The 20,222-nt window shown below is 50.1% G+C and overlaps 1 protein-coding gene across 2 annotated transcripts in view; it reads left to right on the top strand.

Moving 5' to 3' along the window:
• Col26a1 (collagen type XXVI alpha 1 chain) overlaps positions 1-20,222 on the top strand; it is a 146,979-nt gene that overhangs the window by 48,214 nt on the left and 78,543 nt on the right. The window contains exon 3 of one of the 2 annotated variants that reach the window (XM_052754030.1): positions 9,810-9,913. In XM_052754030.1, the coding sequence (XP_052609990.1) occupies positions 9,810-9,913 (104 nt within the window). The remainder of the gene's footprint in view (positions 1-9,809; positions 9,914-20,222) is intronic. The other variant, XM_052754032.1, reaches the window with a different exon arrangement.

Below are 20,222 nucleotides of genomic sequence, written 5' to 3'. Positions count from 1 at the left end.
AGAGAGAGAGAGAGAGAGAGAGAGAGAGAGAGAAATCAATAAAATTAAGTAAACATTTAAAACAAGGAGCTGAGCACCAGCCTTCATTCATCCCATCTTCCCAACTGTGGATGCCATGCGTCCAGCCAGTGGATGCCATGCGTCCAGCCGCCGATCTCTCCCGACGGGCTGTACCTGTGAACCGTGAGTCCAGATCAATCCTTCCTCCTCCATGGGTCAGGTGTTTTGCCACAGCACTAACAAAGGACCTGGAGACGGGAAGGACCATCTGGGCTTCCTTGCTCAGTGCCTCAGTTTCCCAGTTGGGGCATGGAGACGACCCCTTAATCTCTTCCTTGCTCTGCAGTGGAGAATAGGCTTGGTTTGTGTCTGTTCCCTGCAGTGAGTGTCAGATGGTGTGGATGCCACCCTTGGGTGCCAGGCACCCCCAGTCCCTCAGTCAGACATTGGCAGTGGTGAGCTGCTTTCAGAAGGTCTGCCAGACTTGGAGGAAGGAGTCCCCTAGGGGCTGAGGGGTGGGTTACTTTTCTCCACCAGGCCTCCTCTGCCCTTGGCGGACTCCGTAGCCCCTCTGAGGTCTTTGATGGCATTCCAGCCAACCTTTTCCAGATGTGCAGAGCGGAGGGCTTTGTAGGAACTCTCCAGGGCGTCATCAGCTCCTCATTCCTCCTCTGCCAGATGATCCCCTGCTGGCCGGCCCCCTGCTCTGGTGGGGTTGCCTGCTGCTCAGGGGGCAGACTCCTGCCAGGCTAAATGGAGTTCTGATTTAAATACTTTAATATGTGGTCTTTCCTTCCTGTCCCTTCCCTTCTCCCCTCCCATTCTTCCTCCTCTCTCTTGTCCCCCTCCTCCCCCTTCTCCTCCTCCTCCTCTTCCTCCCCCTGACTGTGGAGTGGAAGCTTAGACACCCCCCCCCCGCCCCGTGTCTGGGTGATGCCTCCCACCTCTGTGGACCTGAGCTACAAGGAAGAGGCTGTCTGCTGGGTCTGCTGTATTTTCACTGTTTTTTCTTAGAGTGTGTGTGTGTGTGCGTGCACATGCGTGCATGTGTGCACATGCAAAAATATGTGTGCAGGTGCACAGGTCTATCTCAGGTGGCATTAGAATCTCCACCTTGTTTTTTGAGACATGATCTCTCACGAAAGCCTGGAATTTACCAATTTGGCTAGGCTGTCTGGCTAGCAAGCCCCAGAGGTCCACCTGTCTCCACCTGACATTTAAATATTATTATTACGGTTGTTGTCACAGTTGGGGTGTGTGTGTGTGTGTGTGTGTGTGTGTGTGTGTGTGTGTGTGTGAATGTGCAGGTCGTAAGCCAAATTTTATGGAGGCAATTGCCTCCTTCCACATTTACGTGGGCTCCAGGAACTGAACTCCGATCTCTAGGCTTATGTGGCAAGCCCTTCATTCACTGAGCCATCTTGCTGGCCAGTGACTGACATTTTCACATGGGTACTGGGCATCAGGTTCTGATCCTCATCCTTTCAAGTGCCTTACCCACTGAGCTCTCTCTCCAGCCTCTACCTGACTTCAGCGTTGTTTGAGATGAAGTCTACTGACCTACTTACTGGGTGGCCTGGGATGATCGCAAACTCACAATTCATTTGCCTCAGTTTCTCAAGAGCGGAGATCACAGGGAATCCCAAGTGCTGAGCTACCATGACTGGCTGCTGCCCCTTCCATCTGACACTGGGGAGTGCCAGAGGCCGGAGACAACCCCTCCAGCCTCAGTATTGCAGTGGGACCAGCCCTCCCTGCCTGCTGGTGCTCTGCTGTGACCCAGGAGATAAATAATCCTCCCCCAGCACTGCTTTCCCCTTTCCATCCTGTCTCTGGCCTGTCTTGCTACCTCCCAGCCTATTCCTCTTCATTGTGGTCTCTGATGAAGAAGCAGAGGACCAGGCAAGCCAGGGATCCTGGAAGGATGAGCGAGAGAGAGATGTCAGAGTCTTTTAGATGAAGAATTAGGGCTGAGCCAGAGGCTTCTGGATCATGGTGGTACCCAGGGTCCCACGAAGAGACCTCATGTCTCCTTTGAAGGGCAGAGGATTATGGCCTCTGCTCATCTATCTCCAGTGATCGGGTATCTTATCCCTGATGGGAATACTTTCTTCAAATCTCTCTCTTAAAATGTGTGTGTGTGTGTGTGACATGACACACATGTGGAGGTCAGAGGACAATTTCCAGGAGTTGGGTCTCTCTTTCTGTCAGGCAGGTCCCGGGGATTGAACTCAGGTTGTCAAGCTTGGCAGCAGGCGCCTTTACGGGCTGAGTTATCTCTCCAGCCCTTCTAATCTCTTTAAATGCAACCTGCTCTGGGGCACACATTGGGCACATCCGCAGCCTTCCAGGACAGTCACTGCATAGCTGTGGGCCTGTAACAAGACCCCCTCAGAGTTCTCTTCATGCCACATTCTTGTGACTTTGACAATTTCTTTGGAGGACCTTGAAGAGCGTGTTGGTATCTTAGTTAGGGTTTCCGTTGCTGTGAGAACATACCACAACAAAAGTCAACTTGGGGAAGAAAGGGCTTATTTCATCACCCCACCTGCAGTCCATCATCCACATAAGTCAAGGCAGTAACTCAGGGCAGGAACCTGGAGGCAGGAACTGAGGTGGAGGCCGTGGTGGAGTAATGGGCTTGCTCAGCCTGCTGTCTTACAACACCCAGTACCACCAGCCCAGAGTTGGCACCACCCACAGCAAGCTTGGACCTCCTACACCAAACAATCATCAATCAAGAAGATGAACCGTGGGCTTACTTAAAGGCTAATCCAGTGGGGGCATTTTCTCAATGGAGGTCCCTTCTTCCAAAGTGACTCTAGCCTGTGTCAAGCTGACATAGAACTCCACAGTGCAATTAGTTACTTTCTTCATCGCGATGACAAAATACCCCACAAAAGCAGCTTGAGGAAGTTTGATTTTTGACTCATAGTCGGAGGGTACCATCCATCACGGAGGGGAAGGCATGGCGGCAGGAGCGTGAGGCGGCTGGTCACATGGTATCTGCAGTCAGGAAGCAGAGAGAAATGGATGCTGGTGCTCAGCTCACTTTCTCCTTTTTTATTCCGTCCAGGACCCCAGCTTGAGCCAAGGGGATGGTGCTGCCCATGTTCAAGGTGGGTCTTTCCACCTCCATTGAGCTAATCTAGAAACTCTATGATGGACGTGCCCAGAAGTTTGTCCCCATGGTGACTCCAGACTCTGTAAAGCTGATGATCAATAGTAACTGCCGCAGAGGGTCTCTGCAGGGTTGGGGGCTGCTGCAGAAGACCAGGCCTCTCTGACTGCTCAGGGTCCAGGTCCAGTGTGGAGGTGAGAGGCGAATGGGAAGTGTCCTCTCCTATCGCTTCCTTCCTCATCCCCTTGAGACGGGTTCTCTGACTGATCCTGCGCTAGGCTGGCAGCCATCAGGCCCCAGCAATTCTCCTGTCTCGACTTGTCACAGCTCTGAGGTTATAGGTACATGTAGCCAGGCCCAGGCTTTATACTTGGCTATTTGGGATTTGAACTCAGGTCCTCAGGCCTGCAGAGGAAGCACTCTTGTGGAGCCACCTCCCAAGACTCCAGCAAAAAGCTCTGATATGTTGCTCAGCAGGCACGCGGAGCATACTCGCTGGTCCCACTGGGGCTTGAGTCTTCTGTTGTTGTTGCTTTTGTTTTGTTTTTCGAGACAGGGTTTCTCTGTGTAGTTTTGGAACCTGTCGTGGATCTCACTCTATAGACCAGGCTGCTCTCGAACTCATGGAGTGGTGAGATTAAAGGTGTACACCACCACCGCCGCGCGGCTGCATCTTTCAAACTTACACTACTTGGAGTCTGACCTGATTCTCCTCTGGTGTTACTTTTCTTCTCCGTAAAGTCAGGCCATCTGTCCCTGCTGGGCCCCTGTTTCTCAGTTAGCAGCCCCCGACTCCCTCTCTTCCCGTCTGGCCTCAGGTGGAGGTCTCTCTGGAAAGCACGTGGTGAGGTGAGTTCTCTCACAGGGAGAGGTACTCACTGCCGAGCTTAAGGACCTGAGTTTGTTCTCTGATCATGGTGGAAGGAGAGAACTGACTCCACAAGTTGTTCTGTGACACACACACACACACACACACACACACACACACACACACACACACTGTGGTATGCACACATGTATACACACACTGTGGTATGCACACATGTATTCACACACTGTGGTATGCACACACATACACACACTGTGGTATGCACACATGTATACATACACTGTGGTATGTACACACATATACACACACACTATGGAATGCACACACACATATACATACTGTGGTATACACACATATACACACACACTGTGGTATGTACATATGTATATACACACACACACACACACACTGTGGTATGCACACATGTATACACACACTGTGGTATGCACACACATACACACACTGTGGTATGCACACGCATATACACACACACTGTGGTATGCACATGTGTATATACACACACTGTGGCATGCACACACATACACTGTGGTACGCACACACATGTACACACACACTGTGGTACGCACACACATACACACACACTGTGGTATGCACACACGTACACACACACAAACAAAACTGGAGAAAGTCAGCATTTTGTTCGTCATACCCATCTGCTGGTGGCCTCTCACTCTTCTGTGCCTGCCCTGTATATTATTTTTTGTTTTTTGGCCAGTGTGTTGGATGGTTTTATGTCAACTTGACATAACCTAAGTCATCTAAGAGGAGGGAGCCTAAATTAAGAAAATGCCTCCATAAGATAGGGCTGTTGGCAAACCTGTAGGGCATTTTCTTAATTAGTGATTGATGGGGAGGGTCCAGCCCATTGAGGGTGGGGCCATTCCTGGGCTGGTGGTCCCGGGTTCTGTAAGAAAGCAGGTTGAGCCAGGCAGTGGTGGCCCTCGCCTTTAATCCCAGCACTCAAGAGGCAGAGGCAGGTAGATTTCTGTGAGTTCGAGGCCAGCCTGGTCTACAGAGTGAGTTCTAGGACAACAAGGCTACACACAAAAAAAATCTGTCTCAAAAAAAAAAAAAAAAAAAAAAAAAGGAAAGAAAGAAAAGAAAAGCAAGCAGGTTGAGAAAACCAGGGGAAGCCAGTAAGCAGCTCCCCTCCATGGCCTCTGCATCAGCCCCTGCCTCCAGGTTCCTGCCCTGCTTGAGTTCCTGTCCTGACTTCCCTCAGTGATGCACTGTGATGTGAAAGTGTAATCCAAATAAACCCTTTCCTCCCCAACTTGCTTTAGGTCATGGTGTTTCATCACAGCAATAGTAACCTTAACCAGGACAGTCAGAGTCTTATCATCTTACTATGCAGCCCTGGTTGGCCTATAACTTGCTATGTAGACCAGGCTGGCCTTGAACTCACAGAGATCTGCTTGCTTCTGCCTCCTGAGTGCTGGGGTCAAAGGTGGACACGACCAATGTGCCATCACGTTCCCATCGCTTGCACAAAGCAGACTGTTGGCAATGGTTTGCTGAGAGCAAGAGTGACTTCTCACCAAGCTCTCTCACAAGATGAGTAAGAGGGGAAGAGGAGGGAGCTTGTCACTCTGCCCAGGGGACAGAGGTGCTTCATAGAGGAGGGGACATTGGAGTTTCACTGTGAAGGCAGATAGGGAAGGGAACCTTCGTGGGCAAGACCAGGGACAGGAGGTTTGACACAGGAGGTTCCGTCTTACATAGGCAGGTGGCTCACAACATACGAAGCCTTCTGGGTATCCACCCAGGAGACAAAGCTGTCCATCAACCGGAGCTTTGGTCGGCCAGGCTGGTGAAACAGCGCCACCCACTGGTGGAGCCTGTGCCTGTCGCTGCGGTCCGCTAGGAGCTTTACGGAGTTCTGGAAGTCTGAGTGCCACCAGCCCACCGCAGCGTGGCCCGGAGACTAGGAACCAGTGGGTTGTGTTGGAGGGACAAGCTCTCCCCCTGCAGTCCAGGGCCCTGAAAGCAGAAGCCTAGGGCAGCTTCTGGAAGGAAAAGTGTTCCCTGGCACAGGATAGCCTGAACAGGATAACTGGCTCCTGGAACGATTCCTCCGGCTCAGTTCACCGTGCCACGGACTGGTAGCATGGCTGCTGTGAACGTTTCTTAACATCTTCCGGCCTCGGTTTCCACATGTGCAAGCTTGGAACCAGAATGGTCTCTACCTCTTGCCTTGTTCTGCAGGAGCGGATATAAGCCGCCTGCCGCAGTATCCCCCTGGCTGTTATTGAATCTCAATTTACTGTATTAGGGCCAGTGATATGGCTCAGCGGGTAAAGGTGCTTGCTGCCAAGCCTAAGGACCCGAGTTTGGTTCTCGGCACCCACAGAGTGGAAGGAGAAAGCCAGCCCTTGGAAGTTGTCCTGTGATCACTCCGTGTGTGCTGTGGTATGTGCACAGCCCTCTCCGCACAATAATAATATTAATAATAATAATAATAATAAAGTTTTTTTAAATGTTCTGTATCGTGATAATAATTATTTTTGTGTGCATATGCAAATGTCCTTGGATGTTGTCCACTTTAAAAAACAATTAAAGATTTTTAAATTTTTTTTTTTTTTTTTTTTTTGGTTTTTCAAGACAGGGTTTCTCTGTGTAGCTTTGCGCCTTTCCTGGAACTCACTTGGTAGCCCAGGCTGGCCTCGAACTCACAGAGATCTGCCTGCCTCTGCCTCCCGAGTGCTGGGATTAAAGGCGCGCGCCACCACCGCCTGGCTAAAATTGTTTTTAATGAAGTGTATGGTGTGTGTCTGAGTATGGGTATGTGCACGTGAGTGCAGGTGACCGTGGAGGCCAGAGGCGTTGGATCCCCAGAGCTGGAGTTACAGGCAGTTATGAGCTGCCCAACGTGGGTGCTGGGAATCAAACTTGGGTCTTCTGGAAGAGCAGTACATATTTTTAATCATTGAGGCATCTCTCCAGCCCCTCACAACAATTTTAAAAGATTTATTTTATGTTGTGTGTATGAGTGTTCTGCTTGCATGTGTATATATGTACCATGTGTGTGCTGCCTCAGAGTTTAGAAGAGGGATTCTGATCCCCTGGAACTGCAGTTATGGTTGTGAGCCGGGTGCTGGGAACTGAACCTGGGTCCTCTGTAAGAGAAACAAGTGCTCTTAACCACTGAGGTATCTCTCCAGCCCTCTGGCTGTCTATTTTGAGACAGGGTCTCTCACTGGCTTGGAACTCACAAGTAGGCTAGACTGGCTGGCCAGTGAACCTCAGGGGTCCTCCTATCTCTGCCTCCCTGTTCAGGGATTACAAATACATGCCACCACACCTGGCATTTTTACATGAGTACTGGGGATTTGAACTCAGGTCCTCATGCTTGAACGGTGAGCACATTACCTGCCAAGCCATGTCTCCAGCCCTGTACTAGGATTCTGACCAGCATCATCGCTTGAGATGTGGGCTGGAGTACCCCGAGGGGCTCAGAGGCTGGGAGGGGGAGGGGCAGCGTGTGACACGGTGTGTAGAGGGGCCTGTCCCACCCCAAGAAAAGCAGGGGCTTGTAGCAGAACCCTGGAGTGCTTATGAAACACGGCTTGGAGGGGACGCTCAAGAATTCCCACAAGCAGAGCTCTATTTCTAAAATCCAATTTTAGAAATGGCTGTGATTTGTGTGTTTTCCTGTCAACAGGGTAGCTCCAGATGCTGCTACCAATTAATTCGTCATTTCTCCATTTGCCAACTGAGTCACCCCCATGGCAGTGGATTTAAATGTTTGTGAAGTCATGTAGTCTTCTATTAAAGGGGGATTGGTGCAGACATGTTTGGGTAGAGAGTTGAAGCCACACACATGAAGCTGGGCTTGTGATCTTTGACCACACAGGTGTTTTTTTGTTTTTGTGGGTTTTTTTTTTGAGGTGGGGGTCCCACTATAAATAGCCTAGGCTGGCCTCAGACATGAGATCCTCCAGCCTCAGCCTCCCTAGGTGCTGGGATCACAGGTGTGCACCATAACATTGGGCTTGATTTCATTTTTTTTTTTTTTTTTGTTTTTCGAGACAGGGTTTCTCTGTGTAGCTTTGCGCCTTTCCTGGAACTCGCTTTGGAGACCAGGCTGGCCTCGAACTCACAGAGATCTGCCTGGCTCTGCCTCCCGAGTGCTGGGATTAAAGGCGTGCGCCACCACCGCCCGGCCCGATTTCATTTTTTAATGTTTCTCTGTGTGTGCGTGTTCTCCAGCGTGCATGCGTGTGCATGCATGCCCACACAGGGCACACATAGCAGCAGAGACTGGGAGTTGGTTCTCTCCTTCCAATGTGAGTCTAGGGGATTAAATTCAGGTCATCAGCCTTGGCAGAAAATGCCTATTTACCCATCATACCTTTACACCAGCCCTTCAACCTTGCTTGTCAAGACTCAATCTGGAGCTCACCGATGTGGGTAGACTGGTTTGGCCAGCAAGCCTCAGGAATTCTCCTGCCTCCACCGAGCGCTGGAATCATGAGCACACGTCACCACACTTGGCTTGTTAATGCGGGTTCTGCAGATCAAACTTACGTCTTTGTATGTGCAAGGCAAGCACTTTCCTGACCACGCCGTCCCCTCAGCCCTGCTTTTAACCACCTTGACGAGGCTCGGAGTTTGAGCTGAGGAAGGATTCTACTGTGGCTGCCCGAGTTTTCACTGACATGCGTTTGCTGAGGGCGGCACCTGCTCCTACCACAGTACAACCCCAATGTCACTTCAGAATGTAAGACACTTCCCCACAACAGCTGGATGCGTTTGGAGAGCTAGAGAAAGGAAGGGACGAGCAGTCCCGTGGTACATGCCTGGCGGAGTGTCTTAGTCAGGGTTTCTGTTGCTGCGACAAAACACCATGGCCAAAAGGCAGGTTGGGGAGGAAAGGGTTTGTCTGGCTCACACTTCCACATCACTGTCCATCACTGGAGGAAGTCAGGGCAGGAACTCAAGCAGGGCAGGAACCTGGAGGCAGGAGCTGAGGCAGAGGCCATGGAGGGGAGCTGCTTACTGGTTTGCTTCCCATGGCTTTTTCAGCCTGCCTTTTTTTTTTTTTTTTTTTTTTTTTTTTTTCCGAGACAGGGTTTCTCTGTGTAGCTTTGCGCCTTTTCTGGATCTCGCTCTGTAGACTAGGCTGGCCTCGAACTCACAAAGATCCGCCTGCCCCTGCCTCCCGAGTTCAGCCTGCTTTTTATAGAACCCAGGACCACTAGCCCAGAGATGGCCCCATCCACCATGGGCTGGGCCCTCCCCCATTGATCACTGAATGAGAAAATGTCTTACAGCTGGATCTCATGGAGGCATTTCCTCAACTGAGGCTCCTTCCTCTGATGACTCTAGCTTGTGTCAAGCTGACACACAGAACCAGCCAGTACAGTGAGCAGTCCAGATACTCAGGGGCAGAGGCCAGAAGACTGCATGTTCAAGGCCAGCCTAGGCAATTTAATAAGACCCTGTCTTAAAGAGAGGGCTGAGGGTGTTTGGTGGGAGAATGCCTGCCTAGAATGCCCCAGTGAGGGGCTGGGGTGTGGCTCAGTGGTCGAGCACCTGCCTAGAATCCCCCAGTGAGATGCTGGGGGCAGGTCATATCTCAAGGTGTTAGAGCACCTGGCAAGCATCCTCTAATGAGGGGGTAGAGAAAGCAGAGTACTCTGGAAGTCTCTGATCCCTGCCTGGGGTTCTAGGGCTGGCGATTTGTCTAGAACCACAGAGCCAATGAGCACAAAGCTGAGGTGACAGGTCCACTGTCCTGGTGGCTTCCTGCGCTCGAAGTAGGCCCAGTACCTCCAGCAGGCAGTCTGGGGTGGGTGGGCAGGCGTGCACGCCCCACTGACCTCGTCCTTGTGTTAGTTACAGGACTCTCATCAGACCGACCTACCGGGTCTCCTACCGCACCGTGACTGCACTGGAGTGGAGGTGTTGCCCGGGATTTACTGGGAGTAACTGCGATGAAGGTAAAGTACGGGACGGGACCCTGGTCATCTGGGCTGTGGGGCTTGTGGGTGTTTCATCCTCACCCCCAACTGCCTTGGGCCGGCTGGTCCCCTTTCTATGGACTTTGAGAATGCAGGTCTTTATTTTCCTAACAACCCCTGAGCCCAGTGCTCTGGGTGAAGAGGTCCACCGTGCTTGTGGGTCCTGACTTGGGTTCCTATTTACCTTGGTTGGATGGGGAATGGGGGGAGCCTCATGAGCGATAGCCCATTTCTTCTCATTCTGGCTCCAACACATTCAGACCTGGGGCAGGTACTACTAGCTATCTGTGGCCACACAAATACAGATCAAGCTTAAGTGGGGTACAGTCAGGCAGATGCCAGGGTGCCAAGTGGTGCCTGGCTTCCCTCAGTGTCAGAGCAAGGATAGATAGATGGACCAGGCTCAGCCATTCCTTCCCAAAGCCCTGGGCCCTGGCACAGCCTGGCTTTGCTGCCCACGAGTGCAATGACTCTTTCTCTGTACCACCAGCTCCAAAATAATGACACAGAGACTTATTGTTAATTATGAAAGCTTGGCCTTAGCTTAGGCTTGTCCCACTAGCTCTTAAAACTAAAATTAACCCATTTATTTTAATCTATGTTCTGCCACATGACTTGTTACCTCATCTCTCCATACTGCTCATCCTGCTTCTTCTGGCTGGCTGGCGACTCCGCCTTCCTCTTCCCAGAGTTCTCTCTCTGCCCCAAAGTCCCTCCTATACCTCCTGTCTAGCTATTGGTCATTCAGCTTTTTATTACACCAATCACAGCAACACATTTTTACATAGTGTACAAATATTCCACAACACATGGGGCTAGAAATATATTATATAGATAATATACACAAAAGAATATACATACATATTATCTACAATAAATACTACATATAATTATATATATCACATACATGAAAGAATATGTACATACATATGTAGGTACACAAGGCCTTGTGTGTATGTGAAGGTCAGAGGTCGACACTGGAGCCATCCAGCTCATTATTTTGAGACAAGGTTTCTCACTGGGACCTGGAGCTCACTGATTAAGGTATGCTGGTTGGATGGGCAGTTGAACCACAGGAATACCCATCTCCAGCTCCCCAGTGTGGAGATTACCAGTTCAACCAGCACACCCAGCTTAGTGGCATTCAGGTCAAGGCTTTACTGTGTCCCTCAAATGCATTTTTGGTAATTTATAATGAGTATATTTGGGCACTGTCCTATTATAAGTCAAAAGGCCCTATTTATGCTCAGTGTTGAGGTGCAGAAACACCTAGAATGACGTCTTTCAAAGCAGCCTGGAGTCTCCCTTTGGCAAAAATCCAAACGGAACCAAGAAGTGATAACAACAACAAAACTCGAGACCTTTTTTGTGCTTATGGACCAATCATGCCATCTTGTGGGCAGATGGCCTTCTATAATACCATTTTTAGTGGTTATGGGATATGGGAACACACATCATTTGTAACTAAACTCCTACTATAAGATATTTGAGTTGTTTCCAGTTTTTGCATAGCATTCCTGTAAACATCTTCTTTCATGAATGAAGTAAATTTCCCATATGCTTGAATGCACATTAGCTATTTGTCTCTCTCTGTATGTATGCATGCATATGTACGTGGGTTGTATAGCCCATGTGTGAGTGTGGAGGTCTAAAGAGGCCTCTGGGCATCCTCTACCACACTCTCTCTCTCTCTCTTTTTTTTTTTCTGGAGCTGAGGACTGAATCCAGAGCCTTGTGCTTGCTAGGCAAGCGCTCTACCACTGAGCTAAAGCCCCCCCCCCCCCACCACCACTCTGTCTGCTCCTTAAAACTTTCCTTGTTTCAGATTTCATTTTATGTGCATGGGTGTTTTGCTTGAATGTATGTCTGTACATCATATGCATACTTGGTGCCGAGAAAAGAGCATCTTTTTCTGGCCTCTGGAACTGGAGGTCTGGACGTTTGTGAGTGGACATGTAGGTGCTAGGAATTGAACTTGGGTCCTCTGCAAGAGCAGTCAGTGCTCTTACCTGCTGAGCCACTTTCCCAGTCCAGCCCTCTCCACCTGCTTTTTTGAGGCAGGGTCTCTCCTGAATCTGAAGTTCATTTCATGTGTTTTTGGTTTGACCAGAAGCCTACAAGCCCCAGCCATCTTTCCATCTTGCATCTTTATGTATTTATTTGTTTGCTGGTTTGGGGATCCAAGGAGTTTCATCAAGGTTGCTTACAAGAGCATGGTAGGGGATATTTACAGGAGCATGGACAACTCATCAGATACTGTAGAAAATGTATCTCCTTCCCCCAGCAACCATTCACTGCCTATAGGTCTTTAGGGAGGGGTGGAGCCTCCTGGGTGCCCCCCCCAGGATGGGGTCTGAGTCGGTCTCTTCAGGCAATCACACCTGACTGCTGCTGAGAGTCCAAGAGTCCAGATGCCGCACCACGCCCACAAGACAGCCTTCTGGAACACCCCCACCTCCCTCCAGCTTTTCCTTCTTTTCTGTCTACTCCTCTGGGGTGTCCCTGAGCCTTGGAGGGGGTGACCCGGTTAATTCTAAATGGAAACAATATTAGCCTTGTTCTGGAGTCCGCCTAGATGCCCACCAGCAGATGAGTGGATGAAGATGTGCATGTATACATAGGGAGTTTTATTGAGCCACAAAGATGAATGAAATAGTATCATTTTTCAGGAAATAAATGGGAGGGGGCAGAACTTCATGTTGAGCAAAACCAGGCAGGCTCTGAGAGAGACAATTGGTTCATGCTTCCTCTCACATCCTCTCAGAATCTAGATGGCATGGCATATGTGTGGAAGCCAGAGGTTGACGTTGGGGGTCTTTCCCAAGTTCTCTCCACCTTATTTTCTGAGCCAGGGTCTGTCATTGAACCTGGGGTTCACTGATTCTGTTAGAGTAACTGCCCAGTGAGCCCCAGCGATCCCCATCTCTGCCTCCCCAGCAATCCCCGTCTCGGCCTCTCCGGCGATGGGATTTCAGGCACGTTGCTGTGTACAGGTTTTACATGGATGCTGGAGCTCCAGCGTGGGTCCTCAGGCAAGCAGTTTACAGACTGAGCCATACCCCCAGCCCTAGAAGACATTTTTTTAAAGGTTCTGACTCGCCGGGCGGTGGTGGCGCACGCCTTTAATCCCAGCACTCGGGAGGCAGAGCCAGGTGGATCTCTGTGAGTTCGAGGCCAGCCTGGTCTCCAAAGCGAGTACCAGGAAAGGCGCAAAGCTACACAGAGAAACCCTGTCTCGAAAAACCAAAAAAAAAAAAAAAAAAAAATAAAGGTTCTGACTCATGCTGGACCTGGATGCTGATATCGGCCAAAGCCAAGTGCAGGAGGCAGCACTGAACATGAGTAAGGCTCCAGTCTTTCTCATCCATTTAAGAATGGTTCCATGGGGGGGCAGGAGAGGTGACTCAGTGGTTAAGAGGTCCCGAGTTCAATTCCCAGCAACCACATGGTGGCTCACAACCATCCGTAATGAGATCTGGTGCTCTCTTCTGGCTTACAGACACATGCAGGCAGAACACTGTATACACAATAAATAAATAAATATTAAAAAAATAAAAAAGTGTGGTTCCATAGGGCTGGAGAGATGGCCCCACAGTTAAGGGTGACTGCTGTTCTTGCAGAGGACTGGAGTTAGGTTCTCAGCACCCATATTGGGTGGCTCTCAACTACCTATAACCCCTGATTCAGGACGTCTGATGCCTTCTGGCCTCTTTGAGTACTCACACAACACATGGACACCCCCCCCACATGCATGTATATGTAAATATACATATCTTTATATTTACAATTATATATATATACATATATATATATATATATACACATACACACACACACACACACATATATATATAATAAATCCCACGTTCTACAGACAGGTGTCCTCCAGTTAGTCATGTCCATGTTCCTCACCTTGAATGTGATACAGTTTAGGAAGATCTTTCAGCCAGGTGCTCCATATTGCCCTTGTAGGGATGTGGAAACAAGTCTGAAGCAGAAATCAAGTCAGCCGAGTCATTAAGCTAATGAGTGTCCAATACAGAGCTGGAACCCAACTTTTTTCTGCTGTCCAGAACTTTGAAGGCCCAAGGAAATTTCACCCTTGGTCACCCTAGCCAAAGCCTGGCCGGGTCTGTCCCCAGTCTCCACAGTGACACTGCTCCTAGCCACTCAGAAGCCAGATCAATCTCATTTAGGGTGCTTGTTGTGGTTGGAATATGAAGCGTCCCGCATGGGCTCACGTGTTTTGACACATGGTCCCCAGCTGGTGGCGCTGTGTTTGAAGACCGTGGAACCTTTAGGAGGTAGAGACTTGATGGAGGAAGTAAGTCACAGGGCTGGGGTCAGGATGGGGTGGGTGGGTGGGGTGGGCTTGGAGGTTTGTTGTGAAAATTTTCTCCCTAATGGGGAGACTAAGCAATGTCTCCCCTCCTCCATAAGGTCCCAACAACAAAGCAAGATTCCATTCCACCAAGGTTCATCCTGGGGAACCAATGAGTGTGTTGGGTTTTCTTACAGATCATGGATGAGAGAGAGGTCAGAGGTTAGAGCATGGGTGACCCTAAGTCAACCTCACTGGAAGGTCTGTGCCCAGCATGGATGGTGGTTCCCCAGCCTATATACCCCAGCCCCTTCCCTGAGACCCCCATGGCCACAGGAATTGGAAGCAAATGTCTGCGGGGAGCGGCTGGATAATCAGATGACGGTCCAGTGGCCCTCCCCACCACGTTGTTCTTTGCATACGTCAGCAATCAACGGTCCCGCTGTGATGACCTTTTGCAAGCGAGCACAACTGGTCCTGTGAAGAAGGTGGTTGTCTGGCTGGGAGATAGTGCCGCGCAGCTAGTTTTCAGCCCACTTCCTGTCTGCTCTCTGCCTCCTGTTCCTCTAAGATGTGAGGAGGCGGGGATTCCCAGCTGCATATTCCTACCACCACCACCACCACCACGGAGTTTCTTGCTATCATGCCTTCCTCTCCTCCCCTCCAGACGGACTGTACCTCTTGAAACGCTGAGCCGGAATAGACCCCTCCTGTCGTAAAGAGCTCCCAGTCAGGAATTTGGTCCCCACAACCAGAAAAGTAGCTAAGAGAGTGTTGGAGGGATTTTGACAAGGGACTCAACCAGCTGGAGGCAAATTTAACTTAAGTGCGGAATTGTTCTCTTTTTCCTTTCTTTGTTTCCAGCTGGAAATAAATCTAGGACGGGCAAGAAATGAATCCCCAGGGTCCCTTTAGGGGCAAGGAAAGCCTGGGGCAGAGGGGTTTAGCTAGCGCACTCAAGCATGGAGCCGATTGATTTGAGTCCAGAGGAGGCTGCCCTTTCACCCTGCTCATACACTCTGTGTATGAGCCTGTTTATATTTTGAATGGCAGAGGGTTCAAAGCCAGAAGGAATTCTCCTGGGAGGGGCTGAGGCCACCCCTGGCCAATCTGTAGAGCTCAGAATTTTAGGGATTCCCAGTGAATCCGAGGAGGTCTTTTCGCCTTGTCTTCCACAGTCTTTAATGGCTGCTGTTAAAGCAGGGCTTGAGCAAGTGTGACCATTTATTAAAATGTATGGCGGACTTAGGGGCCTCCGGGTCCTGTGTTGGATGCATGTGTCACCATGATGAAGGGGAAAGCTTGGGGCACTCCAAGATGCAGGGTTGCAAGATGTACCTGGAAAACTGAGTGGAGGATTCAGTGCTGGGAAAGAACGTAACTGAATGTATGTTTGAAGTGCTGTGGAAGCCACAAGGGATGGAAATTGGTGGGTGGGGGTTCTTGAAACTCCAGGCTTGGCCCTCTGGCTTCCACTTATTTTCACAGGACCCTATTTGCCGTCCTTTTTTTTTTTTTTTTTTAATCCATATCCCTTTCCCTCTAGTTCCTTCCCATTAGTGCTTTTTACCATCAAGAGAAAGAATCTTCAGAGCTGGGGGTGTGGCTCAGTGGTAGAGCCCCTGCCTAGAGTCCCCCAGTGAGGGCATGACCAGGTCTTGAGCTCTGTCCTCAGTGCCTCAGACTCAACCTACAAAAACCAGATTGACTCCCCATCACCTTTTATCCTGCCTCATCTTTGGCTCTTTGCTCTTTGTAAGCATGTCCCCCCTTCCCTGACTCAGGCCCTGGCCTTCCAGAATCTTCTCCCACCCACGAGGCCAGCCTCCTCCTCACTTTCTGTCTCAGTTATGTCTTAGGATTTTCGTTTCCGGGTGTGACTGGCGACAACAGAGAGAGTTGAATTCCTTTAGGACAATTTAGTACTCGCAGCTCCTGAGAGGAGGGACACGTACGTCATGCCGTTCTAGGACAGCCATGCACGGAACACCGGTTCTTTGGAATGAGGCTGAAGAGAAAGCCTGGGCCAGAGCTGTCCATAGACTTTTGCAGGAAACACAAGACAGGGCAGGATGCACAGTTGGGGTGTCAGCTTTGTGCGTCATTGGCGGTGTTTGGGGCTGGCTCTAGGAGTCTGGTACCTGGTGCTGGGATAGGAGAGTGAAGAGGGTGATGATTTGCTCAGGAGCGGTGTCCTTCTTAGAGAGCTGTTCTCTGTCTTTAGGAATTATCTAGCCCTGGGAGGCAGTCTGTCTCCAGGTCTGTGTAGTCTCCACTCTCCCCCAAGACAACAGAGCTACATAAGCCACAGAGAATGGAAAACGTTAGGCTGGGGGATGGAGGTGTCCCAGTGGAGAACAGTGGTTGCTTCTCTCGCAGAGCACCTGGGTTCAGTTCCCAGCACCCCCACGGTGGCTCGCCACCATCTCTAACTCAAGTTCAGGGGATTCAGCGCCCTCTTCTGACTTCCTTGGGAACTTCATGCATGTGGTGCGCTTAAATATATGCAGGCAAAACATTCGTACACGTAAAATAAAAATAAATAAATCTTTTTAAAAAAGATACTGCTTAATTTAAAAAGAAACAAACAAAAAGCAATGCTGGGCTGAAGAAATTGGTCAATAGGTAAAGTGCCTCCACGTAAGCACAAGGGGCCTGAGTTTGATCCTCAGAACCCACACAAAAACAAAAACCAAACCAAACAGCAAAGAATGGGCACAGTTGAGCAGGATGCGGAGGCAGAGACAAAGGGATCCCTGGGTCTCACTGGCCAGCTAGCCTAGACTACTTGGTGAGTTCCAGGCCAGTGGCAGCACGTATCTCAAAGCAAATAAGAACAAGAAAAAACTCAAGGTGAACCACACCTAAGGAATGGCACCCAAGAGTGTCCTCTGGCCTCCAGATGCACACACACACATGATGGCCACTCAGAGTCTTCCTGCAGAATGCACCTCCATGTAAGATGTATCCTTCTGCTAACTCCCAAGAGCTGGAACCCAAATCAAGAGCTAGAATCTTGAATGAGTGAATGAGTAAATGGATGAACGATGCTGCAAAGCCAACTTTCATACACACGAGGTGATGTGTTAGCTGCTTCCCTCATTGCTGATAAAAACAATTTAGAGAGAAGAGGTTTTACATAGGCCCTTGGTTCAGGGGATAGTCTATCATGGTTGGGAAGGTGTGCGGATTCTTAGTTCAGGGGATAGAGCCTATCACAGTTGGGAAGGTGTGTCGATTTTTGGTTCAGGGGATAGAGTCTCTCACGGTTGGGAAGGTGTGCTGATTCTGTCTCTGATAGATCTCAGGGGAGCAGGAAGCAGAGATGACTGCAGCCATAAACAGGACCTGGGTATAACCTGAAGACCCCTCCCCCACTGATGATCTACCCTGAAAAATGAGGCCCCACTTCCTAAAGGTCCCATGACCCCTCAGAACAGCACCACCTCCTGGGAGCCAAGTCTTCAAACACTGAGCCTGTGGGGGACATCTCACATTTAAGTGATGAGAAGTCTGAGGAATGGATGTCCCATGACCTCCGTCTGTAGATGAGCAGCTGCAGGTTCAGAAAATGTTGGGGTTGGGGCATATTAATAATAACGGTTGGGAAATAAAGTGGGAAATGCTCTCCCAGCGTACACGAAGCCTGGGCTTCAATCACCAGGACCACATAAGCCAGATATAGTGGTACATGCCTCTAATCCCAGGTGGCAGGAAGATCAGGAGTTCAGGGTTATCCTCAGTTACATAGCGAGATTGAGGCTAGCCTGAGCTACATGAGACCCCATTTAAAAAACAAAACAAGCCGGGCGGTGGTGGCGCACGCCTTTAATCCCAGCACTCGGGAGGCAGAGCCAGGCGGATCTCTGTGAGTTCGAGGCCAGCCTGGACTACCAAGTGAGTTCCAGGAAAGGCACAAAGCTACACAGAGAAACCCTGTCTCGGAAAAAAAAACAAACAAACAAAAAAAAACAAAAAAAAAAAAAAACAAAAACAAAAACAATAACAAAAACCCAAACCAAAACAAAGAGGAACAACAACAATAAGAAATGTTGATATTATTTATGTGAGGTCCTGCTGAGGTCACTGGGGAAGTTGAGGCTGAGTGACGAAGATGCCACTGCTGCTGGCCCAGGTGAGGGGACATTTCATAGGATCTGATGCCACTTAGTGTGTGTGTGTGTGTGCATGTGTGTGTGCATGTGCATTTGCGTGTGGCAGTTAGAGGACGCTGATTGTCATTCCTCAGGTGACATTCACCTTGTTTGCATGTGTGTGGTGTATGGACATGATCAGGTGAGTGTGTGTATGTGTGTTTGCACATTCATGTGTGGAGGTCAGAGGTCAGCGTCAGGGTCTTCGTCCATTGCTCTCCACTGTATGATTTGAAGCAGGGTCTCTCCCTGAACCTGGAGCTCACTGTTTCAGTTAGGCTGGCTGGCCAGTGAGCCACAGAGATCTGTGTGTCTCTGCACCCAAGTGCTGGGATCACAGATGTACACCCCCACACCTGGCTTTTCACGTGGATTCTCGGGATCAAGCTCAGGTCCTTACAGTTGCATGCCAAGAGCTTTCCTGATGAAGCCGCCTCTCAGCCCCAGTGGCCACAACTTTAAAAATTTTTTTCGTGTGTGTGTGTGTGTGTGTGTGTGTGTGTGTGTGTGTGTGTGTGTGTGTCTGTGTGTCTGTGTGTGTGCATCTTTGCATCTTTGCATGTGTGTATGTATGTGGAGGCCCAAGGTTGATATCAGGAATCGTATTCAATCTTCCTCCCACCTTGTTCATTGAGACAGATTCTCTCAAGCAAACCCAGAGCCAGCCCATAATATACCAAGTCTCACTCGCCAGCTTTCTCTAGGGATCCCCAGGCTGGAATTACAGGGGCGCTGCCATACCCGCCCAGCATTTTTGTGCGTCCTGGGGATCAAACTCTGGTCCCCATGCTTGTGTGGCAACTGCTTTAACCTCTGAGCCAAATCCTAGCTCCTCCCACTCCTGACCCCTCTTCCCTTAGTCTCTCTGGTAGACTTTGTGCCCTGGTGAGGACAGAGGGCCAGTGCGGGTGGGGGATGAGCCGAGGCCCCATTGCCTCATTGTATCTGCTTTTACTCAGCAGACACTGACTTGGTGGAAGAGCTCCTGAGCCTGTGATAACCCCATCTCACCCTAAGCCTGTGATACTCCCATCTCACCCTGAGCCTGTGATACCCCCATCTCACCCTGAGCCTGTGATACCCCCATCTCACCCTGAGTCTGTGATACCCCCATCTCACCCTGAGCCTGTGATAACCCATCTCACCCTGAGCCTGTGATACCCCCATCTCACCCTGAGCCTGTGATAACCCCATCTCACCCTGAGTCTGTGATAGCCCCCATTTCACCCTGAGCCTGTGATACCCCCATCTCACCCTGAGTCTGTGATACCCCCATCTCACCCTGAGCCTGTGATAGCCCGCATCTCACCCTGAGCCTGTGATACTCCCATCTCACCCTGAGCCTGTGATACCCCCATCTCACCCAGAGCTGGTCGAGTGGATGGAGTTCTGTTATCACATCTCTGCTCACCTCCAGTCATGCTGCCACGGAGCCCCGTGTGTCACATGAGCTTGCCCATGTCACTCACCTGACTTTTTCTGGGAAGCTCTTGCTCAGCTCAGGAAACACATTGTGCTGCTTCTGGTCTTTCTGTACACCCAGAACACTCTTAGCCCTTCCAGTTACTTACTTGGCAATGGGCTTTTCACAGAGGGTCGGTGGGGTGGGGTAGAGTGAGGTCTGGGAAGAGAGTTAGTAAGCATGTAGATTTCCCCTGCCTGTGTGAGTCTGTGTCAAGGGGACCCTGTGTGTGTCCTTACTGTCTGGTGCAATCCCATGTCACTCCAGGCTTTCAGTAGATGTCCTGGGGCTGGCGGTAGGGTTCAGAGGATGTTGGTGTCCTAAGCCACTCCTCAGGGACTCTGGGCTGAT

The sequence above is a fragment of the Peromyscus californicus genome, unplaced genomic scaffold, assembly GCF_007827085.1.
Source record: "Peromyscus californicus insignis strain IS unplaced genomic scaffold, ASM782708v3 Scaffold_2__1_contigs__length_46816999, whole genome shotgun sequence".
NCBI classification, from domain to species: domain Eukaryota; kingdom Metazoa; phylum Chordata; class Mammalia; order Rodentia; family Cricetidae; genus Peromyscus; species Peromyscus californicus.
Note: the sequence above shows the minus strand (reverse complement) of the source record. Positions and strands in the feature narration are given on the sequence as shown.